The following is a 17,319-nucleotide window of genomic DNA, read 5'->3' as shown; positions in this document are numbered from 1 at the left end:
CTTTAGCTTTAACCTTCTTCCCTGTCGCACTAAGTGCTTCAATTAGTTAATGTCTGTGTGTTTTGTCAGCTTGAATCTGTGTTTATGCTTGGACATGCACTTTGGTCCCCCTCAGAAGTGCCAGAGGCATGGTTGAGGGGAGGGGAGGCTAATTTGGTTGAGGGCTGGGAAGGGGGTGGTGGGGAGAAGTATTGTTGAACGGCAGCGAAAATAGGACTATCAGTTCCACTCAGATAACCCCTAGCTGTCATTGGACCTCAAGCCAAGCCGTGACCCCGGGGCTTGAACTCTGCGGTCATGTGACCAGGCAGTAAAATGACCAGTGGTGTTGCTCGGCTCTGCCTGCGGTCAGAGAGGGGCAGGCTGTCGAGGAAAGAGGTTGCTGGGAGAGAGAACAGAGAGAGAGGCAAAGAAAGAAAAGGGAGTCATGAGGCGACCGGGCCCAGCGGCTTTTCTTTAGCTGAGTCCAGCGTGAATGGGGTCCAGGCAGACTGGGAGAAGCATGAAATGGATACATGGGAAGGTAAGGGAGGCTAAAACTCACCATAATTATGTGTGAATGGGAGAGGAGAGCTTTTTGTGATTAAGTGATTATGTATTATAACTGCAGTTTGGTGACTTCATATTTTCTTTTTATACCTTTTTTTAACTGTCTTTTTATATCTGCTAGAGTGGTATGTTGCTTATCCGGACATATCCATTCAATTTCTTCATTAGGTTATTTGAGAAACAACTCATTATATTGCTTAGACAATTAATGAATGAAAACCTTTTTGTAAAAAGCCCAATTACTTTTTGATATAAGCTGCTTTAAAGATCCTCTTTGCAGTTTGAGTGGACACTGCTTTTAGATTGTGCTACATTTGATAGCCCTGCACGCTGAGAGCTGTTAATGATTCTCAGGCCAGGCTAATGAGCAGAGATATCCCAGTCTAGCAGCGTTCCCTGCTGTCAATGTCTTCAAGTGCTTTGTTTATGTGTGTGTTATGACATATCTCGGTGCGGTGGTGAGCTGAACAGTGCGCTTCCATATGTATTGATCTTTAGTATGTGGCTTGTACACAGTCAGCACTGTTGCTATGATGAGGATCACCCTACTGGCTGCTCACCACTAGCCCAAAACTGAGAGCACTTTCACATATGGTGCATTCCCACCCCCTTCTTAGCCCTGTTTTTTAACTCCTATGTTGTTTTGAATCACGCTGTAGTTGCTCACAAAGCTTCGTGCAACTGCTAAGTGGGTGATCTTTCCTTGAACTTTGTTGATGAAGCTCTCCCCGAGCTGCTTTCAGCTCGACGCTCTTTTGTTACTTCATTTGGCTCTTTATGTGAATTATCTTTAAATGCAAGAGTAAAATCCTTCTTTTGGCAGTTTTCACACTACTTCCCACCAAGAGCAACCGCCCACTTGCCCACCAAACATCCCACCCCCGTCCCCTCCCTCCCCTTGTATTGCAGGAATTTGGAATGCGATCCTTTCTCACTCTTAAGATATATAGTCCACATGGCAAAGCAAAGTGTTCTGGACTGCTCATCACTCGCGCACATCCTTTGATAAGAGCTTTGTCTTGCTATGTTTATTGATCGTACAGTTCACTCCAATCATTTTTGCCGTAACTTGCTAATCCTTGACACAAAACCGGCGCTCTGGGAGTTTAAAGACAATTAAGGAATTTCTGGTAGCACATCTTTCATTTCATAATTTCCTTCAAGGACTTTGGTATAGCATGTGGAGGAACCATTTTACTGTATTTGTCCCCCTCCCCCCTCATGTTAATCCCCCAGCCAGCAGCCATGTTGCCTGTTCTCCAGCTTATGGAGGGTTAACTCCACACTTCTACTGTTACTACATCACTCAGCAGGAAGCCCTTCGGTTTTGATATTGTTCCATATTTTGGTAAGAATGTGTGAATTCTGAGGAAAGGGCAGGAGAGGTAAACAGAGAGAGAAAGAGAGGGTGAGAGGTTGTTTATGTGGATGTAGATGCAGGGGACAGAAGCTGTGTGAAGATCAATAGTAACAGTGGGGGGAGGTCAGGGACTCCTGTGACTCTGTAATGCTGGCCTATAAATAGCCAATGACAGAGGCCGCTCATTCCAACCACTCACACTGCCTTTTCCTAATTTCACTGAAACGTATCCATCTCCCTGGCTCCGGCCTTGTCAAAGCAGACATCAAGTCCATCATGTTGCAGATTTTTGTCTTCCATGGGTGTGTTATGTCAACTGGCTTGCCCCCCCCCCCCCACACACACACACACAGCACATACACTCACTCACTCAGGTCTGAACTTATCAGATGCTTTGCAAATGTAGTCCTTGCTTAATTTTGTGATAACAAGATGTGCTCCACATTGTTTAATGGTGGACATTTATTTTGTGTATTGGTCCTCCCCTGCATGGGATATATCCGTGGGAGCTGATGCTGCTGGCTCTGTGGTCTCTGAGAAGTCCCCCCTCCCGTTAATAAAGGAAAGACTCAACATTCATTAACAGCACCTTTTTATATGAGTGTGTATCACAAAGCCTGGGTTGTAAAACTCACCACATGGCTCATATCAGCCTGGTCCCACTTTAAGAACGAGCTCAGGGCCCAAACCAGTTTCTGATGTCTTTTTAAGTAGAGGTTTCATGTTCTGAAAAAGCAGGGAAAGAAGGAACAGGGCGCAGAATTCCACAGTGGCATCTAACAGGCCTCATTTCCTCTTCCTTTATCTTAGTGTAAACAAAAAATTAATGGCACAAAATAAATAAAATTAACTTAATTAGAAGGACATCAACATTTGAGGTGAACAAGTGTTATTAAACATGTTCTACCTTTTTATTGTTGTTTATCTGCTTCAACACACCAAACCCCATTCACTTTATTTTTCAAATTTATATCAAATAACAGAAACATATTCAGTAGCACACAAATGACTAAATCCAGTGCAATGTTTATCAACTCACGGATGTAAATGAACCGACTTCAGTCATAAAACAACTTGAAACTACAGTTTCAGCTGTTTTCGGTTGCACTGGTAGCCATTTTGCTGTAGTGAAAACGATCAAAGATCTTGTGAAAAATAGTAATATTTTGGTGAAAAGCCAACAAAAATAGCAGGTCAGCTTAATAATATGACCTGAGTATTGAACCTTAATGATAAATAAATACCCAAATAGTATTAAGTGTCTGGTCAGATGCATTCTTTTTTACTTACTGATTTTTGACTTTTATTGATTTTAAAGAAAACATATGTCAGTTTTAGACTATTTTATTGAACAACATTTGAGAACTTTGGCTTCTTTTGTTCAATGAAAAAATGGTCTTTTATAGACAAACATGTATGTATGTAAGTAAGTATATATTTCTTTAAAAAGAAATTGGTTGTAATGACTTTAGCATCATAAATCTTCAAGAGATAGCTGCTGGCCCTATTAATAATATGGGATGTAATATTAAATGGTTACCAATAAAATAAATTAATTTAATAAGACTCTTAGTTGGAATAAAACAAACAAACATTTAAATGAGATGCAAGCAAAGCTGAGACAGTGAGCCAGACTCCTATAGTTGAGGCCTTTTCCCACATTATTTTACAAAGTAGCATCACATGTGGCTTGCATTAGCATACCATTAATATGTAACCTATCTTTGGTGTGGTATTACTCAATGCTAATGATTTAGCCTCTAAGCCTGGGTGTATATTATCAAGACAGCATTATCAACAGGTCACCATTGTCTCGTGGATGAGCCCAATCTGCAACTGCATACACGTTACTTTAAAGATTAGCATCACAGTGTGGGCTGCCAGGAATGCTGGATCTGAGTCATGGAGGGTCTTCAGATGCCTTTAACTCCTGTGAATGTGTTAGATGTGTGTCCACGTACATACCGGCCATAGTCTTTAGGCAGAATGCTTCCCTCTTTAACCCCCAGGTAGGAGAGATAAGTTTCAGAGGAGAAGAAGAGATATGAGGAGGAGAAAAGGGGAAGAAGAAAGGCAGGGAGAGAGAGGCAGGGACAGAGAGAGGCAGGGAGAGAGAGGGAGGGGAGGGAGGGTGCCAGCAGCGGAAAAGTACAGCAGATTCCTCCAACCCCCGCTCCCTGTCTCAGCTGGGCACGATTGTGATGGAAAGCCCAAGACAAAACCTAAAGAGAAAACCCCTTCAACAGCAGGCCTTGTTGCTCTTTCAGCCACTCAAAAGGCTGCTTTACACCATACATCAGCCTTTGTATACACTGGGTGTGGACAATGGGGAGATTTGGCTGCGATACATCTCTGTTCTCAGCTTGATGCAGCTCACAGAGGGCCAAAGAGATGGTGAAACCTGGGCACTATTTAAACTGGCACTTTCCCATAGAAAGAAGTCAAGCAGCAGCAGCATCCTGTTTAAGGGTTTTTTGGGACAGAATTATCTGAGTTCATATTGAAAACATCCTTCTGCTCTTGTATATACAACCTCTTTTCCCACTGTGTGAGATGAAAAGACTATTCCTTATAGTTGCATATGACAAGTGATGCACATCTCACTCAGTCAGCTGGGTTACATTGGCTGGGAGATATTGGGAGCAGTGGAAAACAAGAGCGCTGTTTGTCTTCGGCACTGACAGGGGCTTAAAATGCTTGACTTGCATTTCCTGGTTTGCGTTAAAGTTTGGAATGAAACCCAGGTTGACCCCTGGGAAACAATGCAGCCTTTAATGGACCTTGGGGGGTGAGGGGTTGACACAGAGCATTGGGGGATCCTCCACCCAAAGCTAGAGAGAGACACAGGGTGGAGTTCAAGATGAAGCAGTGCGTTTTTATAACTCTTTATCGTCACCTTGGGGGATTCATCGCCATGCCCTTTCATGACCTTGCAATAAATTCACAAACTGAAACGGAAACCTTTCTTAATTTATCAGTTCTTTTAAAATATTTACCTTCAAATTCTTTACCTTTGAACTTTCACAAGCATGTAATAGCAAAAATCTGCTATTAGCTATGTATTATGCTAAAATACTGAACATGTGAAATTTAATTTTGCATTTCTGTCAAGTTTGTGGACAGCTGTTTTTTTTAACGGTCAAAATGGAAGCAGCAGAGGCTGAGATATCCTGACTTTTAGCACCAAATGTGTGGATTCTACATTTCCCATAATGCAACTAATAGCATCTTTTCTCCCGTGTCTTTCAAACTCCTACTTCCCCGTTTGTAACAAAGGCTTTCTGTCATAAGTTTCTCGGAACACAGGCTGTGCTGACCCCCATGATGTCTGATAAAGTAATGTCTGCTTTGAAACACTGTTATTGAAAATGGAAAAGTTCCATGTTGGATAGACTTGATGGGGCTGTTGTGGACAGAGCTGCAGTTGCAGGTATGGCCTGCTTTTCTCCTCTCCAGGCTGATGAAATAAAGCTGTTGTGAACAGCTGAGGTTGCTTACTCGGTTTCTGACCATGGGCTTTGCTTTAGTAGCCCCGCTAGTAAAGCACAATGTAAGCTCTGAAATACATGCGTGATGAATTGAGTTTGTTGACAAATCATTTAGTGTATTGACAGAAAAACAATCCAACCAACTATTTTGATAACTGATTAATTGTTGAAGCATTTTTTCATGCAAAAATGTCTGTTTGCAGTCTCTCCAATATGGACATTTTCCGTTTTCTCTGTTTTATATCATATGAAACTGAATACCTTTGAGGTTGGACTGACAGAACAAGACATTAAAAGACATCCCCTTGGACTTCAGGGAAGTGAGATGGACATTTTATAGACCAAACAATGAATCGATTAATCTAGAAAAGAACATGGAGGTGAATGGATTTCATTAATAGTGCCCATAAACCAAAAATATACATATATGTATATATTTAAAAACTACAACAACGTGTCCAGAAACAATGCCCCCGTTATAATCCACAGAGCCTTTGTGAACAGTTTTCAGTGGAAGTTTTGTTTACAAGGTTTTACATTTTTTAATTCTGTCAGCACCTTATGAGGTCCAAAGCCACCATAAGGTTATCTCAAGGCTGACATATTTTTGAGAAACCATAAACATAACAGTCTTATGTAGGATGGGAGCATTCGCCAGGTCTTAGTGTTTTTATTTTGGAGACACATTTCTGTATCCATTTTTTGTTTTGAATTCACTGGATTGAGTTCTGACTTTGCTGTGTCTAACAAGTAATGACTGCCCCAGACTCGGGTTCAAACCTGCTGCAGACAGAGAACCATTATGGGGTGCTATCTGTGAGTAAATGTCATGAATATTTAACTGTCATCTACAGGCAGGAGGAGGAGGAGTCATAGGACGTGACAATGTGAGATCAAGTGTGTGGAGGTGTGAATCAGCCTGTTTATATGGTGGCCATGCACTTGAAAGACAGGGTGATAGATTTGGCAAATAAGCCCGAGTGGAGGCAGCTAATAGCCATTGTGTTTTTAGCTCATTGAAGGAAGTCAGGCGTTTCACATAGGGTGGCCAGTGGAATATATGGTTTTAATGTGTTCTCTGAATGAGCACATGGGCCGACAAATGGCTGGCTGAGGAGGTGACTGTCATTTATTTGATGTCCCTCATGGTTTATGATGCTGGGGTCTGTCATATGGCCCCACGCTAAGCTTGGCTTACAGTAACATAAGTGTAGACGCAATCACTGTACAGTAGTTTTCAGCTGAAAGTGCACTTTTGCCATGTGAGAAGTTTGTAGGCTTTTTCTTCTCTGCATGGAGGTGTCGCTCTTCTTTATTCTGAAGCTTAGCAGCTGAAAAGCTCTTTATAGAGACTTTAGCTGAATCTGTGCTGAACTGCTCCTCAACTCACACTTGAATACTCTTTGTGTCACCCAGCCTTAAGTTCATTCAGAGCTAGCACACAGGAGACTCACTTGAATGCTGACTTATATAGTAATATATTTACAGCATATCTTCATAAAAGAAATAAGTTAGCACAGCAATGAATTATACCAAACTCAAAATTAACTGTTGAAATAATAAGTTGTTTTACTGAACTTATTTTAAGTATTGGTGATATTATTCTAGTCTGTTCCATGGACCCATTTTCCTAAAGTTGACTTTATATCATTACAAAAATGTAGGCCCCAGTGCTGTAATGCTGTATAGCTTAGACACTTAGATTTTTCAATGTTTATTTTTATTACAGTTTCTAAATCATAATATGCCAGAGTGTGCATTAAATCTTAATGATCCCCGAAAGTGTAAAGATTTTATGTTACTTCCATTAAAAAAAGGAGGCTGTTGTTAACCACTTAATTACTAACAATCAGTAACAATTTAATAATCCACACAAAAAATTAATTGGCTACCACTTTGATAATCGAGTAATTGAAAATTGTTTTTATTGTACGTCATCTGTTTTGACAGGTAATGTAATAATTAGCTTCAGTGGAAGAAAACGCAACTCAAACGTAATGTTTCTTTAAAGAAGATGCATTTAAGAATAAACATGCCAAATCTCGGAGGATGTTCTGCTTTTCCTTTTCCTTTGTGATAGTAAAATGATATATATTTAGGTCTTGGTCATGGCCAGGGTTCCCTGGAAATTTAGGGAGTAGTAGTTTTTAGTACTAGTTTATGTTGTCCTGGAAGGTTTTAATTGTATGTTAGTCTGAACTGTGATCAAATTAATGTTAGAGAGAAACTGAAGTCAGGTTAGAAAGCAGAAGAAATTATTAAAGAGTCAACGGCAGCAGGGATATTTCTCTGACTTGTAGGGCTTCCTCTCAGTCGTCTTAACCTCTGTGCCGTATAGCATTAATCACCAAAATAGTTCAATTCTAATCCCAGGATGGGCTCACTGCGTGACGCCCCATTGTCTCTGTACAGTATGGCTGCCCCTGCAGTGTTCTGCAGGCAGCACATTTAAACCTCACACTATTTAAATGGTAATCTGTCTCTGGGCTTTAGAAGTCCTCTATTCACCATTCATTATCTGGAAGAGGCTTTATGCTGTGCCCCCCCCCACCTCCTCCTAATTACCTTTTAGTACATGAACCCTGCAGCCCACTATGAAAACCCCCTCTTTCTGGGAGACTTAGCTCTCAGCTCAGTCACATGCTTCTAATGAGCTGGCCCTTTAAATTATATACACACAGAAAAAAACCTTAATCCTGCTCATTTGAATATTAAAGATGATGTTACTTTGACCTGTTTATTGTCAAAACATAGCGCCTTTTAATCAGGGATGGGTGACTAGGTCAACCTCTGATAACAGTCACAATATCAGGGTTCTTCCAGTCACGTGTGTTAAAAGTCGCATTCTCTAACATGATATTTGTTAGGTTTTTTGGGGGACAATGATGGTACAAAACATTAATTATTAAATCTAAAGCTGAGTGTGATAGGCTCACATATCTGTCATATATCATAAGTAGCCTTAGAAGGATTAGTGGATCAGTCAGGTTGTGAATTAACAGAAAGTTAATCAATAACAATTCTGATAATCGTTTATCAAAAGAAAATGAAAAACATTCACTGGCTTCAGCTTCTCAAATATGACGGCAAACCTGGCGGAAATTGTCCTAGGCACCGTTTCCAGACATTAAGATCAGCGTTTCCTTAACGGGCAAAACGGGTCCTAATTAAAATAGAAGAAAAGTGAATGTTCTTATATTATAATTAGGAAAGTAATTGTATGCATGTACTCACAGTAATGTATGTATGCATGTAACTGCTATTTTTCGCTACACTGTTCTGTTCTTCTCAGATACTGCTATGTGCAGGGCCCCATAGTGCATGGTAAACTTTTGGTGGCAAGGCAAAATCTGCACATGGCAACTGCACCGCCGCCACTGCGCAGTACTGTGAAAGTCCCATAAATTTGGGTCCCAGGGACACACCGAATTTCTCTTTTAGGTCTTGAGCTGAAAAGGTTTGGGACTTTCTAGATTAATGATGGATCCATTAATTGAAAAAGTATTCAACATATTAATTGATAATCAAAAAAATGCTTAGTTGCTGCTTAACAATCAAAGCAAACGCTCCCACACACAGTACCTTCATTGAAGCTTTATTTCTTATTAATGTTAATTAATTAACTGTTCTAGAAGCAGTATTATATAGAAATGTTACAATAATATAATAATAATGAACAATAGTATATAACTTTATTTGGAGCAGAAACTCATGTGTTTAAAATAATGTCAGCAGTGTGTGATTCTTTGTCTTCTCATGTGTGCTAATACCTGAATCAGTTGGTAGAGCATTTAAAAGGAGTAAATCCTCCCTCAGTACATAAAGTGAACAAAGATGCAACGGCAGTTGAAACCATGCATACAGTCACTGCCTTGCTCCAAACTTGCTTGTCGCCTTTATTATTGGCTTTCCAACCACAGAATCCAATAGGAGGGTAAAGGTCCCGCTTGAGTGTAGTTCGGTTTGTTGTATTACACAAGAGTCTTACGTTAATCAGATGTGCAGGTTAATCTCTGGGATCAGCAGGCAGCAATAACCTGCTGGACAGCAGCCTCAGACCTTTATGTCTACTTCTCTTTGTGGCTACTAATATGCAAGCTCTTTAAGAAAGAACACATGCTGCTGTCCATATTCTGTTTGTCATGGCCACAGCCTGTCTATAGTAGAGCATTACAGCTCTTTACATCAGCTAACAAACCAGTGATCCTGTTTCCTCTGTGGCCTGCCTGTGATCAGATACCTGCAGGAGACTTTTATCTGCTGTTCAAACATAAAAACACAAAGCTGGGCTGTCTGTGTACTCAGGGTCAGAAGAATCAAGAGCACTAATCGCCAGTGTTACATGTTTTTAGTTGCTACATAACAAAATGTGTATGTAGTGGAGTTAGCTTGTTCACTTGAAGTGACAAAGGGGGTAATGTTGAAATTGAAAATGGACTGTTAGTGATTGCTGGGCTGACTGCTTCTCTACCGACAAGGAACCAGCTAAATTGGTTCAGAACCGGACATTCTGGTTGATGATGCATCCAATTACAACGATTCTGCTCAAAACTGGTGGAAATACGGGCTGGTTTTCGTTAGAAAGCACCATGGTTCCAAGAATCAAATTTGCATATAAACAGCATATTATGTATTCACAGACTAAACAGTGCCATTAAGGTCTTCCTTGACATTTCCCCACTTACCCATGTCTACTTGTCATTACACATTACTTGGTGTGGCCAGTTTAACCTAAAAAAAAATATTTTCTTTCCACCTTTGTTTTGTTTTAAAAAAATGTAAAGCACTGAAGGGCAAAATTATTTACTGCCTTTTCCTGCTTTGTTATCTGATAAATCACAGTGACCTTTGAGATTTATCTGTCAATGCTCCAGACTGAGGTAGAAAGCACATTTTAAAAGAAACTGATGATGGAGGGTTAAAAAAAGGATAAAAATCACTGCAGCACAACCAGAGTTATTGTCGTTTTTTATTCCACACATTAAAGGTGTGTTATGTTAATAGTGGCTAATGCAGCCTGTAGCCTGCAGCAGAGATGACGATTCAGCTACAGAGGTCTGATAAGCTCTCTAATTTCTAACTCCACACTAACAGATTTAGCATTTTCAAACGTCTTCTTCAACATCGGTAGAGTTCCTCTCTACTGATGTTGGAGGAGAAAAAGCTAGTTGAAGCTCATAGCAAAATCTGTAGTAATTTGTATGTTATGTCTTACCTCAAGAACCTTCACATGGTTACTGGTTTAGTGCTTTGGTTCCATGTTTCATTATTTTGATATCACCCATTCAGTGTTCCCTGCCCCACAAATCTCTCCCCAGCTGTCCCTTTGCACAGCTAAAGTTGGAGGAGGAGGCATCTCCAAATCTAGATGTTCTCCACTGACCAGCAGCCATGAAAAAGAAATCTTTCCCACTAATATTTTGGATAGAAAATCTGCTAAGATTATTTTGTAAAGCTGCCATTTCCTCAGGACTTCCTATCAGGGTGAACAAACCTGACAGAAGAACGATTCATTTCATAGTTGATCACTCTTATTAAGTCTTGATTAATCAATTAGTTTGGTTCGTAAAATGTTGATCAGTGTTTCCCAAAGCCCAAGGTGATGTCCTCAAATGTCTTGTTTTGTCCACAACCCAAAGATATTCAGTTTGCTGAGAGGACTAAAGAAAGCAGAAAATATTCACATTGGAGAAGCTGAAATCAGAGAATCAAAAAATGTTTTTTAATTAATTGGCTAATCCTTACAGCCCTGGAGTTTTACACATTGCTCTCACCCATAACCGTGTATGCATGTTTTTTAGGCCTAGAAAGCAAAATGATCCAGTAATTCACTAGTCCTGTTTTGCCATCTGGTGAATCAATCAATCTTGCAATGCTTTGTGGGAGTCCCGACTGAAGTAGAAAGCTCACAATGGACAGTTCAGTTGAAGAAAAGGATCAAAATCGATGCAGCACAAAGCGGAGACATTATTTTTTTTCTGATCACCATTTCCCAAAGCCCAAGGTGACATCCTCAAATGTCTTGTTTTGTCCACAACCCAAAGATATTCAGTTTACTGTCAGAGAGGATTAAAGTAAGCAGAAAATATTCAGATTGGAGAAGCTGAATTTAGAGAATTTGAAAAAGATGTCTCAACTCGCAATGATTAATCGATTATCAAAATAGCAGCCGATCAGTTTAATTGTTGTCAACTAATCGATTCATCGAATATAGCTCTAGAAAGACACAAGTAGATCACAGCTGAGCAGTGAAACCGACACTAAAAAGACCCTCCATCATATGAGACACATCAGCATGTTGTATCTGGTCCTGATATGTTTGATCCCAGTCGAGCCCAGATACAGATCAGCAGCAGACCACATTCCTGCTGCAGCCAAGCTCTGCACGGCCAGGCTATTCTCTGTAACCATGGAGTCCAACCCATCTGCTTTCTGCGGCTGTTAGCGGGGGTTGGGGGAGGCGGTATGGAGGGCTTCTTGGTGTGTTTGTGTGATAAAGCCTCAGCAGCATGGACAGCAGAGAATGCGCTCCGACTTAACTCTTCCTCAGCGAGTTTGATGATGTGCATTATGTGGCCCGGAGGTAGATGGGGGATTAAGAGAAGACTTTTAACAGCTTTCTCAGATTACTGTCTTTACAGTTTGAGAGCACCTTCGTGATTAGTAAAGTAGCTTCACAAGGAAGGTCCTCAGTGAGATCCGTCTCTATTTGATCCTCACCTTGTCACATACTCTCCAATACATCCAAAATCATTTCAAATCAGCGTCGGCACATTTCTTTTTCTCTTAATATGTCATTCTTTCATGGTCAGCGAGCCATATGTCATAAACCTTCATCACGTCACGTGTAATTTCTGCTGTTATTTTTATGTACGTTTTTTCAGGACATCCTGTTCCACACGACTTCCTTTGCTGCCACTTCCCCGTAAATATCCCCTCACATGTGTTCCTAATTACCACCCTCCATTATTCCTGTCCTAACAACATTTTACAGTTTGAAATGATCAGCAAAAAAGCTTGTGCTCTTTTAGGAAACCAGGTGAAGGTTAATGATTGTGAGAGCACCAGGGTGGATTATCCAGTCAAGGAGAGGCTGGTATGGATCAGTCCTGGTGGATTTCAGCACTTGATCGGTTTGAAAATTAGCCACCAAGTTACAAGATTATAATTTTTAAGAGATGCTATAGGTGCTGGATGGATAGGTCCAATTGTATGTCACAGATTGATTGATGGAACGATTTTTCACAAACTGCAATATCTCAAAGGTTTTCCTAAGAAAAGGCCTCCCCATGCGATACTCCATTTGTTAAGATAGAAAGGAGAGACTGTAAACAAATCAGTCAGTGGTGTTAGCTTGCTGCCTCCTCTCATCAGAGCTGCTGAATAAAACATACTCAAGACGTCTCCGCTTCCCGTTCCACTGCCTGTTACACCTCCACTTTCACATAATGAGAGTTAGAGCTTAAGAATCCTTTGGATTAGCCAGTTGCCTGGCTAGTGCTTAAGCCCCAACCGCCCCCATGATCTCAATTAAAAACTTGTGCCTTCAGCAAGGTTTTTGCACCCACAGTTTTTTTTACAGTGTGGATGAATTAGTGTACAGAAGTGGGTGTAAATGGTTCTAAATGCCTCTCTTCACTTTGTTTTTTCCCTACCTCTGCAGATGATCCAGCTGACCAGCGTACTTGCCTTATCTGTGGAGATCGCGCCACAGGCCTGCACTATGGCATCATCTCCTGTGAGGGCTGCAAGGGCTTCTTCAAGCGCAGCATCTGCAACAAGCGCGTGTACCGCTGCAGCCGCGACAAGAACTGCGAGATGTCGCGCAAGCAGCGCAACCGCTGCCAATACTGCCGCCTGCTCAAGTGTCTGCAGATGGGGATGAACCGCAAAGGTAAAGTGTGGACACACAGGGACATCGCTTCCGCTTTCATTTTAAAGGTTTTCTGATTATGAGCCTCTACCCAAATGTTTGAGATGTCAATTTACAGTACACAACAATCTACATGAATTCTTCTCCATTACCATTTTTAAAAAAAGTTAGATTTATCATTTTATGGACAAAAGCAACATGTTAATCTCTGGAAATAAAACATTTATTTATAATATTAACATGAACATTTTTATTTTAACTAAAACATTTTTTTTAATCATTTAAATAATCGTTTTGAGTCATTTTTTAGAAAAAAAGTGTCCAAATTATCTGATTTCAGCTTCTCAAATGTGAATATTTTCAGCTTTCTGTAGTCCTCTTTGACAGGAAACTGAATATCTTTGGATTGTGGACAGAACAAGACATCTGAGGATGTTAGCTGGGACAGTGATTAAACTCCACTCACCATTTTCTGACATTTTATGGACCAAAGTACTAATCAATTCATCCAAAAAATTATTCTCAGATTAACTGACACTAAAAATAATCATTAGTTATATCCAATATGCACCAATAGGAAAACATTTTTTCCAGTATATATTGAAGAAAAAAAAAAATATTGGTGTCACTGCAGAGTTTATCCAGCAGAGTGTGCTGTGATTTACAATACTGTGGCACGCAACACAGTGCAGTTCTCAGCAATGTCAACCAGAATTGGTTGACATTGTATATATTTGATTATTTAACATGTTAAAGAATGTTTAACCTAAATATTATTTAATAAAATTATTTGTACCATCATATTGGTGCAAAATCGCTGCACTATCCACATAGGAAAGGTCATTCAAGATTCACGGTTCTTTTATTGTAATTTACAACACAAAGATGTAGAATGAAATTCAGATATAATTTTCTTTATGCTACTTTTAGAAACAAAATAATTGATTGAGTCCTAAAAAAAATACTATTTCATATGCTGAAATGTTGAGAAAGAAAGATTTTCACTCCTAAAATCAGCATCTGCCTTAAAAATCTCTTCAGTCTCCACGCTGCTGATGAACGTTGAAATACATCAGTTCTGCCAATAAACCACAGTTTACTGACACAATTAAAGTTCAGTGTTAAGTAAGCAGACTGTAGCTGTAGTTTGTCCTCATGCAGGGACTCTTCCAAAAGTGCACGCTGCCCCCTTGTGGTTAGAAACTGTAAGTGACCCTTCAATGCTCCAGGCCTCATTTTATATGATTTATCCTCCAAATACTTTGATTAAAGCGAGCTTGTCATGACACGTGAAATACATTTGCTTAACTCCCAGTTTTTAACAAACCATTCCTAGACTACAGGAGAAAAACCTGTCTGCCTGCCAACAGAAACAGGAAGAGAAACCACATGGAAATGAATGATGGGAAACAAAAGCACTATGCGATTTGTTTCAGCCACTAGATAGAGCTGCCATACTGACTATGGATCATGTCCTGTTAATAGAGAACATGCAGATTTAGATTTCTAATCCTTCTTTTTTGTTCATGCAGCAATCAGGGAGGATGGCATGCCAGGAGGAAGGAACAAAAGCATCGGGCCTGTTCAGGTAAATCACTGACTTCATGTTCAATAATCACCAGAAATGTTGTTTTTGTGACATTCACTGACCCTCTCCAGGCTCAGAGTCACTCTATACATATTATTCTGGCTCAGTACCAGAGTTAACTCGCTCACTGTGAATGCATTCAGAGCACAAACCATTCACTTAAATAACACTGAGTTGGAGTGCTGTAATGCTAATGATTTAGGCGTAGGGATACTTGTGAAGCATTTAATGACTGAGCCCTGACCTTGTTGTATCATCAGTATAATCATGTAGCTGATGATTATTCCCCATTCAGTGCTGGCTTCATTATTAACACTGGCCGAGAACAATTGGTCAGGAAAATGTGTGACATGAGGCTAAGTAGGCCTACCACAGAGCAGGGGAGGGATGTGGTCGATTCATTCCAGCTCAATTCAGCAAGTAAAAAAAAAAAACATAACCGCCCGCTTCCATTAAAAGACGGCTTTATTTCTAAGCCCTAATGAAAGAGGGACCTCTCTGTCATTAATATGGAATGAATTGCTGTTTTAGTGTATGTGCTAAATTGAAAGAAATGAAAGTGAATTGACCCCCAGCCACAGATACAAGACACCACATTTTCTGGCATGCCAATGCCTTTCAAAAATGGTTTTTGTCTGTCTCCCTGTACGGACCTGCAAGGATTCTATTATTTTAGGTGTCTGTGTATATCAGCCAATCAAATAGGCACACACAGACACATACCTGTTTGCCTCCTTTCTTTCTTTCTCTAACTCCATGTTTCATTGTGCAGCTGTGTCCTTGCTCCTCAGCGTTTCAGTGAAAAGCAGTGTGGTGCTAGTCAGGGCTAATCAATTGAACTGAGACACACAGTGCTTTTGGTCACATGAGGATGTGCTGTGAGCTAAAAAAAAATAGAAACCCTCTTTGTGCACTTGCATTTGTGTTTTAGATCACAGAGGAGGAGATAGAGCGGATTATGTCGGGGCAGGAGTTCAAGGAGGACGCCCCGGAGCACACCTGGGGCAACAACGGCGACAGCGACCACAGCTCTCCCAGCAACGGAGCCTCGGAGGGCAACCAGCCGTCACCCGCCTCCACTCTGTCATCCAAGTGAGTTGTTCATCTCATCTACTCCACCGTGCAGCGCCTGCACTCGCCCCACCATTGAGATAATGAGCTGGCCCTGACAGTCTAACACCTCGTTCCCATCTCACCCAGACTTTAGTTAAGGTATTCACCAGCTGAAGAATGCCTGAATATGCAGCTCCTCAGGCTTGGTGATGATAGCAAACACAAAGAACTCGCTGCACTATCTGCTGTTCTTGCTATGGAGAGGAGTGCATTGTCTATCTACACTCATCAAGGACAAATATTGTCTAGGTGCTTGCATGACGGTATTTATCTAGTCTCATGTTGTACAAACCTTAAGTTTATCTCCGCAGCAACACAGCCTAATAGCTATTCAGAGGAATACTTGTCTTATCAAATTAAATCTGAGCAGAAATGAACAACAATAACAGAATGCCTCTGTAGCGTAGGCTTTGGTATGCAGGTACAAAATGAAGTTTTGTCTACAAGTTTGTGAAAGAATTACAAATATTTGTAGCAGAAAAGAGAATGGACGTCCAACACGCTTCCTTAGATAAAGGTTAAAGGTTATAAACTAATATTCCACCACTGTGTGTAACCTTTAACCTTTTTGTGCTTCCAGTCGCTCTGTGGAAATGAACGGCTACACGGCAGCCCTCAGGGACCAGTACATAAACACCTCCATGTCCACACACTACCAGCTCCTGCCTCACCTGTTTAGCTACGCTGCCCAGTCTGGCCTGCTGGCCCCCCAGCCCCGCAGCATCTACCCGCAGTCCCACCCACTGGTGCTGCAGCTGGTGGCTGCTGAAGACCTGGCCCCCCTGGCAACCCCTATGCTCATAGAAGATGGGTGAGTGAATGCATGCATAAGATTCTACATACATTTACCCACTGTGCAAAATAGACCACGTACTCCCCGACTAGGAAGCTTTAGGTTGTCATTTCATCGTGTTATTAGTGACTCAAAGACAATACCACCCCACTGAAAACAAACTGTAACAAAATAACTTGAAACAACTTGAGATTTTCAACAGATATCAACAGTGCATTCTTCATATCACTTGGATGTTTGAGAGTTTATTGTAAATAAAACTGGTCTGCTAATTTCACTTACAGAAATGCTTTAAAACACTCACTATTCTATTTCTTTATTACTCGATAAATTCTGCTAAATGTTTTCAATGAATGATCAACAAAAGGCATTTGAATTCTGCCTGTCTGCCAGTATTTTGTCTCTGTCAGTGACTCAGCCCACGTCAAATTTTAAAAAAATATCTGAAGGCTATGCAGACTGCAGACAGGGCTCCATCTAAATCTTTGCAAGTGTCAAAAATATTTTCCTTACACGTTTATGATATGCAACCAGTTCATCATGTGACAGCACAAG

The 17,319-nt window shown here is 40.6% G+C and overlaps 1 protein-coding gene across 1 annotated transcript in view; it reads left to right on the top strand.

Annotated features, from left to right (window-relative positions):
- Positions 1 to 373: 373 nt before the first annotated feature.
- nr6a1a (nuclear receptor subfamily 6, group A, member 1a) overlaps positions 374 to 17,319 on the top strand; it is a 24,792-nt gene continuing 7,846 nt past the window's right edge. The window contains exons 1-5 of the mRNA XM_035659286.1: positions 374 to 523; positions 13,061 to 13,291; positions 14,803 to 14,858; positions 15,790 to 15,950; positions 16,552 to 16,782. Of these exons, the coding sequence (XP_035515179.1) occupies positions 508 to 523; positions 13,061 to 13,291; positions 14,803 to 14,858; positions 15,790 to 15,950; positions 16,552 to 16,782 (695 nt within the window). The 5' untranslated portion in view covers positions 374 to 507. The remainder of the gene's footprint in view (positions 524 to 13,060; positions 13,292 to 14,802; positions 14,859 to 15,789; positions 15,951 to 16,551; positions 16,783 to 17,319) is intronic.

This window comes from Morone saxatilis, unplaced genomic scaffold, assembly GCF_004916995.1.
Source record: "Morone saxatilis isolate NCDOM2014 unplaced genomic scaffold, NCSU_SB_2.0 Contig16, whole genome shotgun sequence".
In the NCBI taxonomy this organism is placed as follows: Eukaryota; Metazoa; Chordata; class Actinopteri; family Moronidae; genus Morone; species Morone saxatilis.
Note: the sequence above shows the minus strand (reverse complement) of the source record. Positions and strands in the feature narration are given on the sequence as shown.